Source organism: Doryrhamphus excisus, linkage group LG10 (assembly GCF_037039965.1).
Source record: "Doryrhamphus excisus strain RoL-2023G ecotype Guam linkage group LG10, RoL_Dexc_Guam_v1.1, whole genome shotgun sequence".
Lineage (NCBI taxonomy): Eukaryota > Metazoa > Chordata > Actinopteri > Syngnathiformes > Syngnathidae > Doryrhamphus > Doryrhamphus excisus.
In genome coordinates, this window is record NC_136366.1 from 9,161,239 (window position 1) to 9,180,998 (window position 19,760).

At 41.6% G+C, this 19,760-nt stretch overlaps 1 protein-coding gene and 1 long non-coding RNA gene across 3 annotated transcripts; one reads left to right on the top strand and one right to left on the bottom strand.

Annotated features, from left to right (window-relative positions):
- The first annotated feature begins 853 nt into the window (after positions 1-853).
- On the top strand, positions 854-17,766 carry LOC131120018 (lysosome membrane protein 2-like). Of its 2 annotated transcripts, XM_058064987.2 has the most exons (13): positions 854-1,263; positions 6,125-6,282; positions 6,953-7,100; positions 7,176-7,367; positions 7,462-7,553; positions 7,756-7,875; positions 10,466-10,644; positions 13,964-14,082; positions 14,483-14,556; positions 14,635-14,686; positions 14,762-14,914; positions 15,037-15,078; positions 16,069-17,766. In XM_058064987.2, the coding sequence occupies exons 1-13, from the start codon at positions 1,141-1,143 to the stop codon at positions 16,177-16,179; spliced, it is 1,563 nt and encodes a 520-aa protein (XP_057920970.2). In that variant the 5' UTR covers positions 854-1,140; the 3' UTR covers positions 16,180-17,766. The 2 variants fall into 2 exon arrangements, with proteins under 2 accessions (XP_057920970.2, XP_057920971.2); XM_058064988.2 differs by lacking the exon at positions 15,037-15,078.
- A 67-nt stretch (positions 17,767-17,833) lies between these two features.
- On the bottom strand, positions 17,834-19,760 carry LOC144901050 (uncharacterized). Its single transcript, XR_013629230.1, has 2 exons — positions 19,534-19,760; positions 17,834-17,920 (listed from the first exon to the last, which is right to left on the bottom strand). It is a non-coding gene; the product is annotated as an uncharacterized LOC144901050 (long non-coding RNA).

Consider the following 19,760-nt stretch of genomic DNA (forward strand, 5'->3'; position numbering starts at 1 on the left):
AATATCGGTTTCCATGATTAGGAAAAAATCTGATACCAATATCACCCGATATTGCATTAATATCAGGCCAATAATTGTCGGACATCCCTAGTCCTAACCATATGACTTTATTTTCCTAGTATTATCATTTTTGTTGTTGTCAATGAGGCCCTAATCCTACTTTTTTATTTTGCAAATGTTCTTTTTATACCTTAATTGTGCAATGTTGTACTGAAACAAACCCGGCACGGCGGTCTAGTGGTTAGACCTCAAAGCTAGGAGACCAGGGTTCAATCTGTGTGTGGAGTTTGCATGTTCTCCCCATGCATGTGTGGGTTTTCTCTGGGTACTCCGGTTTCCTCCCACATTCCAAAAACATGCTAGGTTAATTGGCCACTCCAAATTGTCCATCGGTATGAATGTGAGTGTGAATGGTTGTTTGTCTATATGTGCCCTGTGATTGGCTGGCGACCAGTGCAGGGTGTATCCTGCCTCTCGCCCGAAGACAACTGGGATAGGCTCCAGCACCCCCGTGAGGAAAAAGCGGTAGAAAATGAATGAATGAATAATTTTTGTTGTTACTTTTTTATTTTGCAAATGTTCTTTTTATACCTTAATTGTGCAATGTTGCATAGGAGGACACTGCTGGAGTTTTCAAAGTGAACTTAAAGTATCTTCCTGTTGTAGTATTGGTCAACACAAGCCTCTCTTACCCCTGTTTGGGTTGGGGAGTTGTGCTGGGAAAGGAATGGAGGGGGTTCCTTGGAATCAACGCTGTGTGAAGCCGCGGCGCGCCCACAGGCCGTGCGCGATCCCGCCTCTTAACCGGGCCAATGAGAGCTCGCCTCAGGCGCGCACGCTAGCTTCGAACCGCCATAAATACCCGTCCGCTGACTTTTATTGTACCCGCTTTTAAGGTCCCGCTTTAGGACGTTTAGTCAAAGCTTGATGTCCCCTGCGTGGTGATTTATTAACTACGAGTAAACAGTAGCTCGTTAGTTACTTTCTTTTGGGAGTTGCTGTGCAAACTTTTTCAACTACTTTAAAAAAAACGGCGGGGGGAGGAGGAGAAGAACAACTCAAGAGGAACACTTTGGCAAACTTCTGACGCCTTCAAGCCGGTGGCGGTTTCTCGCTTGTCCCCTCCAGCACCTGCTAAGCATGACGCGGAGGTCGTGTGCTATTTACACAGTGGGGGTCATCTGCGCCACCCTCCTCATCGTGGGCATCGGTCTGATTGTGTCCCAGGCTTTCCGCACTCTGATGCACAACCGTCTCAAAAAGGTAAAATGGGCGGGGGTGGGGATGACACTTCGCATGAATTGCATTGCACTGCCTCGTCTTTGCGCCACTTCCGCTGTGAATACGGAGCTTTGTGCAAAGTGGATGACAGCGGTCGCTGACAATGGTGGTATTGTGTGTGAAACACTTGAAGAATAATAAACAGAAACACGGAATACTGGAGTCAATGAGCTACAAATCTCTTGTAACTGCCTGCAAACTTCAATATGTATCATACACTTCCTGCTAAAATGCATGCATTATCATTATTCACAGGGAAATCATATGAATTTACTGAAATATGAACAAAAAATAAGAAAAAAATCAATGGAATTGACCCATCAAAGTTGTTTTTCAGCTAACATATTTTGATAGCAAATTTTGGAGTTCCCCACAGCCCTGATGAACAAGCATCAGCACTTTCTTTTCCTCTCAGAATATTTTTTTAGTAAACAATGGAGTTCAGTATCTTGACTTAAAAAAAAAGATCCAGATGCAGCTGATTATTCCTAGTGCCTTATCATTATGCCCTTGAGGTGGTTCAAAGCCATTCCATGTCCAGGAATAAGTGAGGGGGGGCCGGGCCACCACTGCTCGTTTGTGGTATTGGTTGGTATTTTTAACACGTCACATAAAAACAAAACACACAGTTAGCACTCTTCGTATCGGCACCTTGCAAACTACTGAGTCTTACGTTACGTTTTGTTGAGAGACACTCAAAAACAGATGTACGGATGTCAATCTTTAAAAATCCACTTTAAAATGTTGAAACTATTTAGTTATTTCCTCGTATGCTGGCAGCAAAGTGTACATCACTTTTTAATTCATTTATATTTGTAACTACTGTCGTGGTCCCATGAAAACCCTATCGTAACGTGGCCAGAACACATTCGTAGTGTGACAGGTATAGTCGTAATAAAGTCATAATGTGTCAAAAGTCGTAAAAAGGCAAGATTAATTTTAACATATGAAAACTGGGGTTCAGAATCTGAGGTTTCATTGGACTTCCGTTGTTTATTACGCTTAAAAATCGGGAATGTGACATTTTTCATTATTAGTGTGTTGCTGTTAAGTCGGAGCAAAACTGTTATAGAAGTTGACTAAGTAAACTGTTGGTTCCTTTACCAAAGGTGTGGACTGGAGTCATGTGACTTGGACTTTGATCAGACTTCACAGTCACAATTTTGACATTATCATCAAAGACAATTTTGATGACTTTGGAATGGACTTGACAAAATCATCAAAGACCCAGGTCACGATTTTGATGACTTTGGACTGGACGTGACAATATCATCAAAGATCCGAGTCACAATTTTGATGACTTTGGACTGGACGTGACAATATCATCAAAGATCCGAGTCACAATTTTGATGACTATGGACTGAACTTGACAATATCATCGAAGATTTGAGTTACAATTTTAATGACTTTGGACTGGACGTGACGATATCATCAAAGATTTGAGTTACAATTTTAATGACTTTGGACTGAACTTGACAATATCATCAAAGATTTGAGTTACAATTTTAATAACTTTGGACTGAACTTGACAATACCATCAAAAACTTGCAAAGCGACTTGGACTTTGACTTTGACATCAATGACTTGAGACTTGACTTGGACTTGGATTGAATGCATATATTAACATCCAATTGGGTTACGAAGAAATAACAAAGGTGTGGGTCTTATTTTAAAAATGAAACAATTGATTGTATTTGTCACATTTAATAGAATGTTACATTATTAAAATCATATTTTATTTGGTAAACCTTAAACAGTGCTGATGACTTGTAAGGACTTAAAGCCTGTGACTTCAGATTTGACTCGACCTGTCTTGACTTGAGACTAGATGTGGACTTGCACATCTTTACTTGAGACATGAGATTAAATACTTCAGACTTGCAAAACACACTCCCACACCTCTGCCCTTTACACATTTGCACTTTTCTGTTCAGTAGAAAGACGTAGGATGATGTAGACTGGTCTGTGGGAAACTTTTTCATGTTCCATTATCAGGGTTTGTTGTATAGCCCAGACAGATTTCCTTTAGAATGGCATATTAAACCAAACATTAGAACAAGTACTGATTCTGATCTCTACAGCTCCGGTACGTTTCGCCCTGGAGCTTCAAAGGGTCATAAGGGTGGAAAAGGCCAGTGGGCTGGCACTCAGAAATGCATATGTGTTGCGTTTTAGGTGAGCCACTCGGTTTACCGAAATAGGCTGTGGGTATGATTGTCAAAACTTGTCAAGAATGCGTACACTCCTTTTAATATGTCTGCTGCTACTAAGATCCCAATTGAAATACTAGGAAGGTTCTGACTTCATGGCTTCATGAGTTTTGGCCTTGCGCCTTCCGATTCTTATAAATTTCATGCATGCTAAGACAGTGAAATAGGACACTCACCCAGGATGCTTTGGTGACACACTGCTTTGTCAATGAATCTTGATCACACACGCATGCAGTGTTGAAAAAAATCAGTTTCCATTTCATCGACTAGCGATGATGCATATTGTCTGTTTGGGTATTTGGCGTGGCAGCAAGCCTGGTTGTATGATTTATTTCTGGCGCCTTACGCCACTCGTAGTGTGAAGGCTCTCATTCCAACAGCAACCTTCTTGAGCGCTAAGCCTCTTGCACTTCACTAGTGTTATTGGCTAGCCACTTGATCCTTGATAGGATATTAGAAGTTTCACATAAGAGAGACTTGCAATACAACTGTACCATAATAATGCTTTGAAAAATGTAATAACTGGAGGAACATACTTCAAAGTTATGATGGAATCTGGGCTTGTTCGTATGTTTGTAAAAGCCATCAATCTATTTTATGAAACCAAGTACTGACAACCTTCGATAGTTATGTTGATGGCAATGAAGATTTTTTTGGATGAATTGAGTGTGATCAAAATGAAGTTGGGCTGCAACTAATGATTATTTTCTTAGCCTGTCGTTTTCGATTAATCGGGTAAATGGTTAGGCCCTAGACCAGCGGGCTGCAGTCAGTTAACAAAATTGTCCGGGGGCCAGACTATATATTTGATACATGCAAACTGTTTTATGTTTATGGTCCACCTGGAATTATTTATCCATAAGTGTCATACATTCTGTCTGAGCACTTAAAACATCAGACCCCATCAAATAACAAAATATAATAAAAAATACATTTTTAATTTTATTTTAATTTTTTTTTGTTTTGTTTTTTCATACTTTAGTATGTGAACATCCCTGACTACAACATGACTGACTACTTGAAAGTCATGTTGCCAGGTTGTACATTAAAGGTTTAAATACTTTGGAAGCAACTGGCGGGCCGGATTCAAACACTTAGCGGGCCGCATGTAGTTTGCCCACCCCTGTCCTAGACCTTGGGTGTCAAACTCGGGCCATGCAGGGCCAAGACACTGCAGGTTTTTCCTTCCAGCCAGTCGATTTGAATGATAAACACCTCCTTCAATTTCAGGGAAGGAGGTCATCAGCGAAATCACCTGCTGGAGAAACTGGTTGAGAGAGAAAACCTGCAGTGTCTGAGCCCTCCATTGACACACGTGTCCTAAATGGAACAAATCAATAGAAACCAAACACAAACTTAGCGCTTTGGAATGTATTCGCCATGAGACAAAAGGCCATTCAAGGTCTTAACACTCCAAAGGGTTTACCCCCTGTGACCCTCATACTATGGAATCATTTGTTCGAGGCTTGGAAACATCTAAAAATAACAATTCACTGAACATTAAACAAACATACATTATGTTCTATTGTTTTTCAGCGGATTTAAAGAATATCCTCTGGGTGTGTGTTATTCAAGCCCGTGTTTTTGTCCGTCTCTACATCAAAGTAGTAGTAGTGGCAGCAGCGCGCCTATTTGTGTATTCACCTGCTACATGTGTTTTCAATTGGGGAGTGGCGGAGATGAGAGGCTTGCTCTGTTCCTGTTTTCCATGCAGTATTTCATGTGGCATGCTGGGAGGGCGGCCATATTGAATTGTGCACCAAGCACCAAAAGAACAACAGAAGAAAAGAGCACAGTCTCTCCCCTACTCAATCCAAGGTGACAGCTTTATTGTCCTTGACCACTTTGCAAACGTCTTGTCTGTGGACAAGTAGAACAGAAGCTAGAGGAGGCGGGTGCTCGGGAACGCTGGGACGCTTTGGTTGGTGTGTTCTGCTTTTTGGGGGTTAATTTATGTCGAGGTGATACTTTGAACAAAACTGACACAATTAGGCCAACCTGAGATTTCCTTCTCATGTGTTATTAGAGGACGAACTAATCCCCTCACCCCCTCTGATCTTCCCTCGGTCCCCATGTTTTCCAATTCCTCAAAAGATCCCTGCAGTGAATCGAGGCATCCAAAAGCAGGACGCATTCTGTGGCGGGAACGCCGTGAAAAACTGAGCGAGAGAGCTCAGCTCCGGGGCTGCTTTGCGGTGCCAGGGCCTCATGTAGCTCAGTCCTGTGGAATGTGGCCCAGATCATTAAGGTTGCCGTCCTGCGCAACCATTGGGCGTCCGGCCTTATGGCTCACATGATCTGTCAGTTACTCTCCCCGAGTACCCGTTGTCCGTAGCAACCGTTGACAATGGAACTATGGAAGGGTCTCCCCTAATACCATTCATGTGCACGGTCAATGCTCTTGTCGGACAGCGGCACCCCTCCGCAGCCCCCCTAAGATGTTTTTGTTCTCTGGGCTGTTTTTGTTAGGGACAGACTGGTGAGACTCCGCCATGTGGACACTTCTTCACTAGAAATGGCTCAATCAGTTATATACCGTAATTTCAAGCACTTGTCTACATAGCGTTCACATATTTCTTGAATTAGAACGTTTGTATGATCTACATCCAACTCGTCTCATGGTGTCTCAACAGGAGATTGTTCTGGTGGAGGGCAGCCGCGTGTTTGAGGCATGGAAGAGGCCACCTCCTCCTGTCTACATGGAGTTCTTCTTCTTCAATGTGACCAATGTGGATGAATTCCTTACCGGGGCCAAGCCAGTGGTCAAACAGGTTGGGCCTTACACTTACAGGTGGGGGCCAAGAATCGTTCATTTATTTGTTGTTTCATTATGCTCATTCTGTTAAGAGTCACCAGTGAGCTGGAGCCTACCCCAGCTAACTATTACTAACCACATATTACACTGTTCTGCTCAAGTTCCGAGATTTTGAATGTAATCTTCTGGATTATTGACGCAGACAACATTCAGAATTAATGTCATGTTCATTATTTGAACCAGGCTGCACGGCGGTCGAGTGGTTAGCGCACAGACCTCACAGCTAGGAGACCCGAGTTCAATTCCACCCTCGGCCATCTCTGTGTTTGTATGTTCTCCAGGTGCATGCATGGGTTTTCTCCCCCATTCCAAAAACATGCTCGGTTAATTGGCGACTCCAAATTGTCCGTAGGTATGAATGTGAGTGTGAATGCTTGTTTGTCTATATGTGCCCTGTGATTGGCTGGCCACCAGTCCAGGGTGTACCCTGCCACTCGCCCGAAAACAGCTGGGATAGGCTCCAGCACCCCCTCGACCCTCATGTTGGCCGAGTGTAGCTTATAAAATGGTATCAGTCACAGCAGCACAAAACTGCAGTTTTTCAAACTGTTACCTTTTAACGTCAGTTCAGTGTTAGCACTTCAAAGACTACCGTACATGCTGTTTTTTTTGTGTCATGCAACGATATCTTTGTTTGTCTACGAAGGGAGTACAGGTACAAGGACAACGTAACCATGGTGGACGATGACAAAATGGTGTCTGCGTACAACACAAAAAGCTTTGTTTTCCTAAGAGACAAATCTGTGGGGGACCCATTGTTTGATAACATCACCACCGTCAACATACCCGCTTGGGTGAGTGGAAAAAACGTGCTAGCATGACTTCTGTCTGAAGCGTCCTTTTTCCAACGCTAACTTGTCCTGCGTTAGGCGGTGATGAACAAGGTGAAAGGGAGCTTCTTTAAGGCCTCCATGGTGTCCATCTGGATGAACTCCATCGGGAGCGGCCTTTTCACCACTCGCACCGTGGATGAACTGTTGTGGGGCTACGTGGACCCCCTGCTGACCCGCATTGCTCCGAGCAACCCTGAAGTTGAGACCACCTTTGGCCTGATGTACAAGGCATGGGCAGCTTTAACACCCAAAATGATTTTGGTCCCAAAAAGGAACACAAAGTTACAAATTGAATGTTGTTGTTTTTTTTGTTTAATTTTAGAAAAATGGAAGCAATGACGGGGAATTTGTTTTCCACACCGGGGTGCAGAACTACTTGGATTACGGCCGAGTGGAAACATGGAAAGGTCAAAGGTAGCACAAGCTCCCTTCCTTTTGTCACGGAGGGTGCTGAAACGTCAGAGTACTGTTCGGATGTGCTTTATCGCATCCTCTCACAAGTGCCCTCTCAGATATTTATCATCAAACATTTGGCTGTAATTTTGTGTCATTGAGATGGAAAGGATAATAAGTAGAGTCGGCGGCGTCGTGTTTAATCACCGAAATGTTTTTGCAGGCAAGTCAACTTCTGGAATTCCAACCAAAGCAACAGTATCAACGGATCGGATGGAAGTGCTTTCCATCCCCTGCTGAAAAAAGATGAACGCATTCACATCTTCACCCCAGACCTTTGCAGGTATTCAACGCTCTTGCTGTTTGTAAATGTAGAAGACTTTCGATTTGTGTTAACAAAAGACTCGTCACGATTAAAGCCCCACAAAAAAAATGAGGAAAGTGTCTTGGGCTTGGGTGGAGGTTAGAGATGCGCATGGGATGAAAGAAAACCATTATGACTGTTTGAAGTAATATCTAAAATCTTGGCAAGATCCTTTTAGGAACTGATTCTGGTGAAATGCAACAAGGGTCATAATGAGTACAAAAAATATGTACATGTTGGCAGGGTTGCATTTTGGTTGCCTGTATTACGAATGAGGGCGCACCATAACACACACATCGCGAGCTACTGGCCTGGCATGCACATTACAGCTTGCTTGTTGTGACGAGATTGTGGAGTACCATATTTTCCTGACTATAAGTCGCTCCGGAGTATAAGTCGCACAAGGCCAAAAATGTATAATTAGGTAGAAAAAACATACATAAGTCGCACTGGAGTATAAGTCGCATTTTTTGCGGGTAATTTATTTTCCAAAGTACTTGACCAAAACAGACATTACGTCCACTTGGAAGGCAAGTTCTAACAATAAAATAATAGAGAACAGACTCAATAGGTGTAAGATATGCTAACATAATGGTTATTTAGCTACACAAAAAATAAACATTGGTAAAAAAGTGCGACTTATAGTCCGGAAAATATGGTAATTGTGCCCTGTAGTGTTCTTATGATAATACGCACCTCTAATTTAGGCTATAACCTTGACCTAAAAAGGATTTTCGTTGTGTGTGGAAAGAATCTGTTGGCGTAGCCCCGTTCTACCTTTGACCCAGTCTGGGCGCGTGTCGTAAAGCCCTCGTCCCACATGTTTACAAAACACTTTCACCCACTTACTAAATGCATTGTGGCTTCATGCAGAAGGGATGTGTTATTTGGACTAAAGGGGAAGTCTGCCTCCCTTGTTTCCTGTCTTTTTTAACTTCATGTGAAGAGGAAATGATTAAAGCAGTTTCGCACAAGCGCATCTGTGGCTTTGGGCTGTTGATTATGTCTAAAAACATTTAGCAGAATGTCATCTGGAAGTGATTTAAGGGTGAAAAAATACAGTATATAAATAAAAAAAAAGGAACGGCGGGTCCCTTCCGTGACCCTTTGACCCTCTTATCGACAGCTGAGCCACAAAACCATCAAGATGTTGACGAATTGCACACAGGTGCCACCGACTTGCCGAGTTCATGAATGTTGTTACTCATGTAAATGACTTGATGTGCTTTGCCTTTGTTCGTTAAAGTTTCTACAAAGCCAAATCTGAATCCAAATGCTCTTCCAGCGTACACGCCTTCAGGCTTTTTTACTCTCAAAGGTCAAGGGAAAGGTCAATACAGTATTGTTGCACGATTGGTGGCCAGTTGGCAAACACTGTATGGACTCTTTTGTTCAAACTGAGAAACCATTAGGATTCCCTGGGAGGGACAGGACTTGGATAGAAGAATGGACTGTTCACTGTACAGTAACTCTCTCAGGAGTCATAATAACTTGCATGGGATCCTTCATGTCTCAGATAATAAAGTATACATGCAAAGCTGCTTCATAGGTAGGGGTGTCCAAAGTACGGCCCGGGGCCATTTGCCGCCGCAGCTTTTTTCATGACCCGCGGCACATTATAAAAATATAATGTAACAACCAAAAAAAACAATAAAAAAATCAGAAAATCTAAATATTAGATTGTATGTAGAAAATATTAAAACACCCCCCCAAAAATATAATATGAGGAAAAATTACATTATTATAATTACAATATTTAGTCTGATTACTATGAGAAAAAACAACAACAAATAAAGATACAATTTTTGAAAATGTAGGCTGTGGAAAAAGTTGTACTGTGGCAAGAATAAAGTCAAAATATTATGGGGGTAATGTCATAATTACATGAAGAACAAGAAGAAAGACAAAAAAACAAAGAGAAAAAAATGCATTCTCAATATTATGAGAAAAATAATCAAATTTTAGTAGCATAGAGTTGAATATAAGACACTCCTTCCTCTTCAATACTATATCAATAGTGGAGCCCAAAAAAAGTTTCAAGTGGCAGCATTTGATAAAATTGTGAAAAACACTATTCAAGAAATAACTCATTGCAAAACAGGAAGGTGGTGTCCGCGTCTTTGGGTACAGTCACATGTTCAGTGAAGGTAAAAGTAACCTTAAATGTTCATTTAGCTCCTTCATTTGTCTTTCATATGCATTTAGAATTGTTTATGCACTTTAAGCTATAATTGTAAAACTATAAAAACTTGTTATTTGTTTAATTTTTGAGAGTCTACCGCTGATGACATCATAGATGGGTGACTTCCAGTTCTAGTTGCCATTCTGGAGGGTAGGATGCTAATAGGGATGTTTTGTGAGAAAAATGCATTCAAGATCCAGGCCATATTGTACTCGAACTGGTAAATGTATGCAAAACAAGGCAAAATTTGGACGTTAACCGAAAAACACGGGGGTGAACGCTAACGTTAGCCTGTAGAATCCCACATATTAACTTTCCACCATAAATGTAGACATGAATTTATCAAGCCTATCATTTGTTCAGAAAGGTGTTTCTACTCCTGTGCAGGTCTATCTACATGGACTTTGAGAAAGACGTTGAGGTGAAAGGAATCCCGGCATACCGCTTCACGCCACCTCGCTCCGTCCTGGCGAGCAAAGAGGAGAACCCAGCCAATGAGGGTTTCTGTGTGAGCCCACAGGAGTGCCTGGGAACGGGCCTCCTGAAAGTCAGTCCATGTCGGAAAGGTAAACAACAGTTTCTCACTGTGAACTTCTCAAGGAGCCTCAAATGCTGTTATTCTAGTCTTACGTTTCCAAACAATGCACCGTTTTACAGAATGAATGCCCCAGTTTTCATGTGATTTGGTTGTAGAGGAGAATTTTAGCCAACAACAATTTTTAACAATTTTGCGTGAAAGTACTGTATTATTTCGTGGAATGGAGTTCCCAAACACAGCAAGTCTTCAATATAAAGTAAAAGTGATTTTTAAATGTATTACTTTACATTCTTTTCTGCATTTTTCTGAAATGTTTTCTCTAAAATGTTTCAAAGGGCTGACATTCAAATTTGCTCGGTGTTGGAACATAAGCGCCACTGTAATGGTGAAATTCGGGCGGGTATCTATGAAGGGGCTTATCTAAGTTAGGATTGTTTAGCCTCGACAAAGGAAAGCGCTCTGCCGAGTGTCATGCCGTCCACCCGACTTCCTCCGCCAGCACGATAACTGATAACCTATAAAGGTTTTCCTCTGATACCGGCAAGAAGACTGCTAATACACGGACTGGCAGCCCTACATCACTGACAAACAATTCTTTTAGTCCTGTTAGTAGCTGTAGGATGACTGCTTCTGTTGCCCAACTCTCTTCTTAAGCGGTTGACATAAAACACATTCACCACAAATGCTGCAAGATTGGCAAAGGTCAGTGTAGTTGCGTAATCAGGATTGCTCATACATATTTCCTGAATGCTAAAACACAGATAATGTTATGAGCTCTGAGCTTATGAGCTTATGAGACTATTTAGGAAACATTATAAATATTAGCATATGAAGTTGTGTCCAAAGCCACGTTTACATGAGTTTTTCTCTTTCCAAATGGAATCTTTTCGAAAGCAATGGTATACATGGAAAGGAATATTCCAATCGCATGTCTACATGCGCCACTATAATCAACCAAAATAGTCAATGGGGCATGTGCAGTAAAGCGTAAACACCAACATCACGTGATACCGACTTCTTCGAGTTTTTCTTTCACTATTTTCATTTCCCGGCAAATTTCTAGTCTTTTATGATATAATTAGTTCCGTTAGTACGGTACCCGGTTATTATGATAATCCGGTTACTACGATGCCCTTTTCATCTGCTGCCAGCCAATTTGGTCTGCTTATATCGATACAAAAGCAGCTTAAATCAATCTTTGCTTAAGGATTTCAATACCAAAAAAGAACACGGCGAACGGCTGCTTCCAGTCAACTTTATTTTTCACACTTCCACCACCAGAGCGCAGCACACACACCGATTCCCGCACTTCCTGGTTCACAGGTCATGCTCAACCCACCCCACATAGCTGGCCAAACACATGCCTGCAACAGAAGAACCAACTGACATAGCATACACACCTATTCCAACGAAGACAAAAGCGTACAAATACATGTATTTAATTGTGTTGTATTCAGATATCTTTTTAATCACTGTTTTTCATATGTACATGCTGGCGTTCGTGGTTTCTCTATATAGAATCTATACACACGAGAGAATCCACAAACGCAGTTGGTTCTTCTGTTGCAGGCATGTGTTTGGCCAGCTATGTGGGGCGGGTTGAGCATGACCTGTGAACCAGGAAGTGCGGGAATCGGTGTGTGTGCTGTGCTCTGGTGGTGGAAGTGTGAAAAATAAAGTTGACTGGAAGCAGCCGTTCGCCGTGTTCTTTTTTGGTATTGAAATCCTTAAGCAAAGATTGATTTAAGCTGCTCGACATTGTTCTATACTATAGAACAATTCTATACTATACTATAGAACAATGTCAAGTGCATTATTGCCCACTTTTAATGCAGTTCGGCGCAGGATCGGATATATCGACAGTCCGGTTATATTGATATTTTTTCTGACTCCCGACAATATCGATATAACGAGACTTTACTGTATTTTATATAGATATGTATTTTCTTTTTTAATAAAACTGGACTTGCGAATAAAGTATAGAAGGGTTTAGATTCTGTTCCACAGATGGAATGGACACGAAAGAAAAACACCACGAAGAAGAACGCACCCTGACAACTTTCCGTTTGAGCGGGTACACGATACCTCAATCGGATTGGGGAAAGGAATATTCCACCCCTGTGAATCAGATTATATATTCATTCGAATTGGCACTTTTTTTTTCGGAATGAGGTGTATACAAAGGTTACATTCTTTCCGTTTGAGCAAATAACCCGAATGGAATTGGAATATTTGGATCCATGTATACGTGGCTATTGATACATTTTTTTTGGCCCACGATCATTGGTCACTTCTTATCAGCTTGTGCAGGTGTCTTTGCGTACGTATAAATATTTTCAAAGGGTAATGATTTGGGTCAGGTGTTAGGAAACAGTCATTAAAGTCTACCAGCACACTGTGTGCGCTAAAGTGACCTTGCTGGTTGTTGCCCCAGAGACTGCAGGGGTTGTTTTTGTCTGACGGCTGTTGCCGATCACAGGAGCAGGAAAACGGTCACCCCTGCCCCACTTCATGAACACTTGGCTCTACCGCCGGCCGACACATGTGCTTGTTGTTGTCGTGCACCGTGCACGTTTGAAAGTAGTGCAGAGCAATTTACCGGTGGGACGCTGTGCTGTGTCTCAGCTTGACACAGGTCTTATGGGCTGTATTGTACGGATGCCGTGTCTCCTGTGGACAATAAGTGGAAGGAACAGAGCAGGAGTAGCGAGATTATATGTGTAGATGTCACGTAGGGTCCCTAATCAGCATTAGAGTCCGTTTATCAACCTATTGTTTCTTTTCTTGCCAAGAATGACCCTAGGTAGCTTGTTGCGTGTCCCAGGATGGAGGTCAGATCCAATCATGTCACCTCATCTGGCCAACTGTTCTGCTTTGTTGTGATGAAAACGCTTAACTGTGTCAGAGAGAGCAGGCAGGCCCTTTTGGAAGAACGATATTAACTTTGCAGATTAGATTTATGTGTACGTTTGCAACGTAGGTGAAAATTTAGATTTACACACCTGTCAAATGACCGTTTTTTCTTTAAGCCGTAAAATTGGGGGTCTTGCACCCCTGTCTTGGTCTGGGTCCATCACCTTTCTCTTTCTGTGTGGTCCATGTGTTTGTTACATCGTGTATCTCTCTCGCGCACGCAACAACACCGAAAAACAAAACGCTGTTGCTCTAAAATGCTGCTAAAATGCACAAAACAAACCGAGGCAAGGCAATTTTTTTGCAAAAATTTAGGATGTTAACCAAAAAATGCACTAACCGGAGCGGATGTTAACCAAAAAAATGCACTAACCGGAGCGGATGTTAACCAAGGTATTTTCAAAAGTCGGTTCTCCTCTTGTTTCCTCCCCTAGGTGCCCCGGTGGTGGCTTCCTTTCCTCATTTCTATCTGGCAGACTCCAAATATGTGGCAGCCATTGAGGGAATGTCCCCTGAGAGAACTCACCACCAAACGTACCTCGACCTTAACCCGGTACATCATTTTTAGCATTATTTTATTTCTATATTATGTAATTTTCTGAATATTATTTTTTTTTACTTTTAAAAAATACAATTTTATATTTTTCTTTAATATTGCAACACAACACTAATAACAATTATTTTTCCTCACAACATTAGTTTATTTAAATGCATCCCACGTTTAGAAAATGCATACGCAAATATGTATTTATACTGTACTTTATGTTGTAGGAATTCTGGTTTTGAAAAGTTTTTCGATGCACTGCTAGCCCATCTAGTGGCGTGCAGGTGGAAGTACAGGTTTAATGATGCGGCAATGATGTGCTGTTTGTTGACCTTTGCTGTCGTTTGAATGTATGGATGATAAAAGGGACGGGAGCCCAGCTGACATTTCTTTTTCTTTTCACCCACAGACCACTGGCATCATCGTACGCGCCAACAAGAGAGCCCAGATAAACATCTTGATGAATCGAGTCCCTGGCTTTCCGTACGTGTCTGGATCCAGCATATTACGCATCTTGTGTGCCTCGCAGCTTACATCATTGTCTCTTTTTATTCACAACAGCAAAACCAGAGGTCTGAATGAAACAATCTTCCCCGTCATGTTCCTGAATGAGGTGAGACGCGAGTCATCAATGAAAACCTGATTCTTTTTTGACTGATTCACACGTATTGTCATCTGTTATATACAGAGTGTGGTCATGGATGACGCGTCTGCAGCGAGGGTCCACAAGCTATTGACGATCGTCACGCTTGTGTCCAACTTCCCTCTTATTTTTGTAGCGCTGGGGGGCATCATGCTGCTCATCTTGATCGTCCTACTGGTGCGAGCCCGCAAGCAGAAGGTGCACATGCGTTATTATTATTATTATTATGTCGCCGGCTTTTCATTCTAACAACTAACTGGTTTGCTCCATGTCGCACTAATGGCACTGTGCACGTGTGTGTGTGTGTCTCTTCTATGCAGAGCCAAGCTAAACGCATTGCGTTTTCCAAGCCTATCTATGCTGTAAGTCTTTTTTCCTCCTCATTTATATTAACTGTGCAGCTATTAATTGCGCTTACCTTCTATTTACGTTTTTAATATGCTGTTGAGCACCAATCACCCACAGTCCCAGGACATCTGATCCAGCCACCATGCAATTCTAAAAAAAAAATAAACAAAAAAAAATAAAACCTCCGACTAACCATTCCCTGAAGCATTTAAACCCCAAATTATAATAATTTCCTCAAATACAGAAGTCCTTCTACACTTCCACTTTCATGGCTTCACTCTTATGATGGTTTCTCCAAAATATAATACCGTTAATTAATAAATCATGCAGTTTTGTGCCTGAATATGGCCTATTATTAGTCATAATTAGTCATATCCTACATTAAATTACCTTAAATGTGACTATAGGGATGTTATTTTATATGAAGAGGGCTCTAATGATGTTACAAATCGCATCTGGAAGATCTTAAACAGGTTTTCTATGCTCTAACTACAAAAATATTCAATTTATACCCAATCTGGATGCAATTAAGCGTGATAAACGAGGAATCGCCATAATGGCCTCCGTTCTAATAGATGCCGTGACCCAATTCATAGTCCACTTGAATAAATAAGCAGTGTCTGTACTATGGCAGACGTGGCATCAGTAAAGCTGAATTGCGGGTATGAGTTTAAAGAGAAAGAAGACATCTGTAGCACAGTATACCCATTGTTACTAACTATTACATATTACTAATTATTGCAATTCCTAAAATAATTAGTGATTGGAACAAAATCATGAGTACGGTTGTGACCGAGGTTTTAACCAGGAATTGGGACTAAAATGCTAAAATAACAAACCTAATGTAGACATAGGAGTGCTTCATATTGTTTCATGTTATTATAAAGATACCAGGTACTCTCTGTTGTTTAGTAAACAGCCATTATGTGAGAAAAATACTGCACAGTTAGTCGACTGTATCGCTGTTTGTAAGATATGATCCAAATAACGACTTTATCTTCCAGGCCAGTGCTGATGACAACACGTCTTACTCTCCAGTGTGCGAAAAGGAAAAAGAAGATCCTCAGAATGGAACTTACATCGGTTTGACACCCAAAGTGGACGCGCAAGCATGATGCGGCAGCTGACACAAAGGACGCCTTCGTAACATCATTCATGTTTTTAAGAAGTAGAAAACACCACCAGCAAATTGGTCATGAATAGAAGATATTCCCACCCAAGCCACCAAGTCATGAATTATCTGTAAGATTACAGCGCTCAGGCAAAAACACTGTACATTTGAAATATCTTTTGTAAGATAAGAAGTCCTTCAAATTTGTTTTCATGTGAATGTTGATGTAGAAAATGTCGGAATTCAGACGTTGGGGTCTGGTAGCCGGTGAATTCACCCATAACACCCAATAACACCCATCCACACCAAGACCAAGGATATGTTTCATGCAGTACCACTTATGTCAGCATTTTTACACTGTGTAACGACTCATGCTAATTGTTACTGTAATGTTACCGCTCAGTGTTATATTTGAAAAAGTGCCTCATCATCGAGTCCAAACATTTCTATCAGAATAGAAAATGAATTAGAAGGAACCACAAATCTTGGCTGTGCTTTATATTTGTTTTTATTAGTCATCAAGACCAGAATATTGTATTTTTGTGCGCTGCACTGGAGCCATGACTGTAAAGGCATCATCACGTGTAAAACTCTGCTACCTGTAAATACTCTTGAATGTTATTCCTAATACCCGACACAATCATCAAGTGGTTTGACGTGTAAATTTTTCCGGCTTGTTTTGGGTTCCAGCAGCTGTATTAGGTTCCGTTGTCTTTGTGTCTCGATGCTTTTAATGTCGAATAGCTGCTTGGAATTAGATTTCAACACTGCTGAGCCTATTTCTGCTATTATTATTATGCTGTTTGTAGTCCATGGTGAGCCTGCTATTTGATTCATTGTTAAGAACTGTGTAGAATGGATTGTATATGAAGGCAGTTTATCATGGAACAAGACATGAGAAGCAGGTGATAATCAGAGGCTGTAATTGACCTCTCACGATTCAGCGACGGCGTGAAATTGGCTTTAATTGGAGCATTTACGGTAATAAAGTAGAGTGCGCTACTTGGCTGCAAGCAACAAAGGTGCGGTTGATTCTGGTGATTGAGTTTAAAAAGGCCAACGTGAGCTTTGGGAAGTTGCATCCATGAAAACCTCAGCCAGTGTTCTTAATATAACACTTGCATGGAAACAGGAGTTTAGAACATTCAGATTTTTTCATCAAGGAAATGTAGTTAAATTCCCATCACGAGTATGAGCTGTAACATTTCAAGGACTGCAACATCACATTAGTTGATGTTATATTATTCATTTGGTTTTAGTTGTTTTGTTTTTGTATATTCACCTTTTAGAGAGCTGTATTATAGTGGCGATTCATGGAGAGTGCGTCCTGTAGTCTTAAATAAGCGGTTGAATCAGTCCACGCCTTGTTTTTCTGCAAAAGGGAGACAATACAAAATAGGATACATTTGACCCATCTTCAGAACCAAAAGCACAAAAACACATAGGGCGACTAAGCCATGCTTTGATTGCAGACTGTACTTGATGAAATGATCGTTATTGTTATAACTTCATATTATTGTAATGTCAATTTACTGTCAAATGTGTTTTTACTGTGTACACAAAATAAAACAGTTTAGTTTCCGGACCCTTCCACTTTGAGTGTCTTTAATTTCAGGGAAATGGGTTCAGATGAGGGCGTGCTAACCAACAAGGCTTACCAGATGTCTTGTGTGCTTTTGTGGCTGCTGCACTGAAGCCATTTTGTTCCCTGGTGGTCTTCTGTAGCTTCCTGAATGCTAACAGGTCTAACAGAAAAAAAACAACAACTCAAGTTATTCCAGGGCCGCCACTCTTGCATGACAAAGCTGCAGTGGGTGATATTGTCCACAAGGGTGCAGCATTCACCTTGTTTTGGCTAATTCCTCAGTTTCTGTTGTGTCTATTGGACAGGAAAAAATAAAGTCTAAGAATGGCAAATGTTATAGAGAGTATGAAAGTGGTGCAAAATGAGTGTGAGCAGTGGAGTGTTTGAGGATTTGCCATTGGAGACGTGATGGAGAGGGCTGGCGGAGTCGTCGTCGTTGCTGGCAACTACAGAGGTATAAAACTAATGAGCCATAGTCCATGAACTATGATGTTTGCAGATGACATTGTGATTTGTAGTGAGAGCATGGAACAAGTGGAGGAGATGCTAGAGGAGTGGAGGTTTGTCCTGGAAAGGAGAGGAATGAAGATTAGCCATAGCAAGACGCAGTGTACTATGTGTGTAAATGAGAGGGACCCAAGTGGAAGAGTGAGGTTACAGGGAGAAGAGATACAGTACTTGGGGTCAACAGTTCCGAACAATGTAGATTGTGAAAAGGAGGTGAAGGCAGAATGAAACAGGTGGAGAAAAAGTGTCAGGTGTGATTTCAGTTAAAATGAAAGGAAAAGTATAAAAAACTGTAGTGAGACCTGCCATGTTGTTTGGCCGAGAGACAGTGGCACTGAGGAAAAGACAGGAGATACTGGAGGTAGCAGAGACTCTCATTGGGAGTGACCAGGATGGATAGGATCAGAGGCCAGAGGCCAGACAGAGATGGTTGGGACATGTCCAGGGGAGAGATAGTAAATATATTTGATGGATGCTGCCAGGTAGGAGGTGTAGAGGAAGACCAAAGAGGAGGTTTATGGATGTAGTGAAGACAGATGCAGAAGACAGGGTTGGATGGAGGAGATTGATTTGCTGTGGCGACCCCTGAAGGGAAAAGCCCAAAGAGAAAGAAGAAGTTTGTGTGGAGTTTAAATTTTATAATGAAAGGCTGTAGTGTTTCCTTGCTACTCTTAACGCTGTCTTGAATCCACTAACAAGGATGTCTTTATGTGTGAAAACACATGGCTATGGAAGGAAGAGAAGGAAGAGGAGGGTGGACCACAGCAGCTTGCTTGAACTTGCATGGAGGCTGTCAAGCTCACCATAAACCTGTACAGTTCTTTTTACGCTTTCAAAATAAGACCACCATTACAGTAGATTGCTGCGGCTGTTTAAAAGGATTAGGTCTCTATGTGTTCAATTGAGCATAAGTGTGTTGATTCAAATATCAAATTGATGCCAAAATGTATCATATATAGCTCATCTTAACACTGAGCTATAGGAGTCACAAGAAAACTTTCAGTTAACTATACTTTTTGGTTTTGTTTTCATTATACTGGTTTGCCCTTTCCAATTGTCCATTTTTGTTAGCTCAACTAGCATAACATCGACTAACAGCACCAGTGACTAGCATTAACCTGCTAGGTTATGGTTGTGTGTATTTAATTCAGGCGTTTGGGTTGGCCACCTATACTTTTACCCTAAAGTACTTGGCGTCAGTAAAATAAAAGCCGTAAAAAAACACATTAAATGGAAATAATGTGTTTTTAACACCATGTAACAAACCTGCCGCGAGTCTGGTGTTTAATTTTGAAGGCAGCAGTCACGTTGTTCCGGTGTTTCCATCATTAACTCGACGAGGCGACACCGGCAAGCTACACCTCTTACACACGAGAGACTGGCAAGTGTCGGCGGAGCTCAGAGGACCAGCGGAGGGGCGGCAGGAGTGGTCGGCTGCACTCGGATGAGACGCCACCTCCACCCGGCTCAGAATGGACCAATCACCGTGGGGA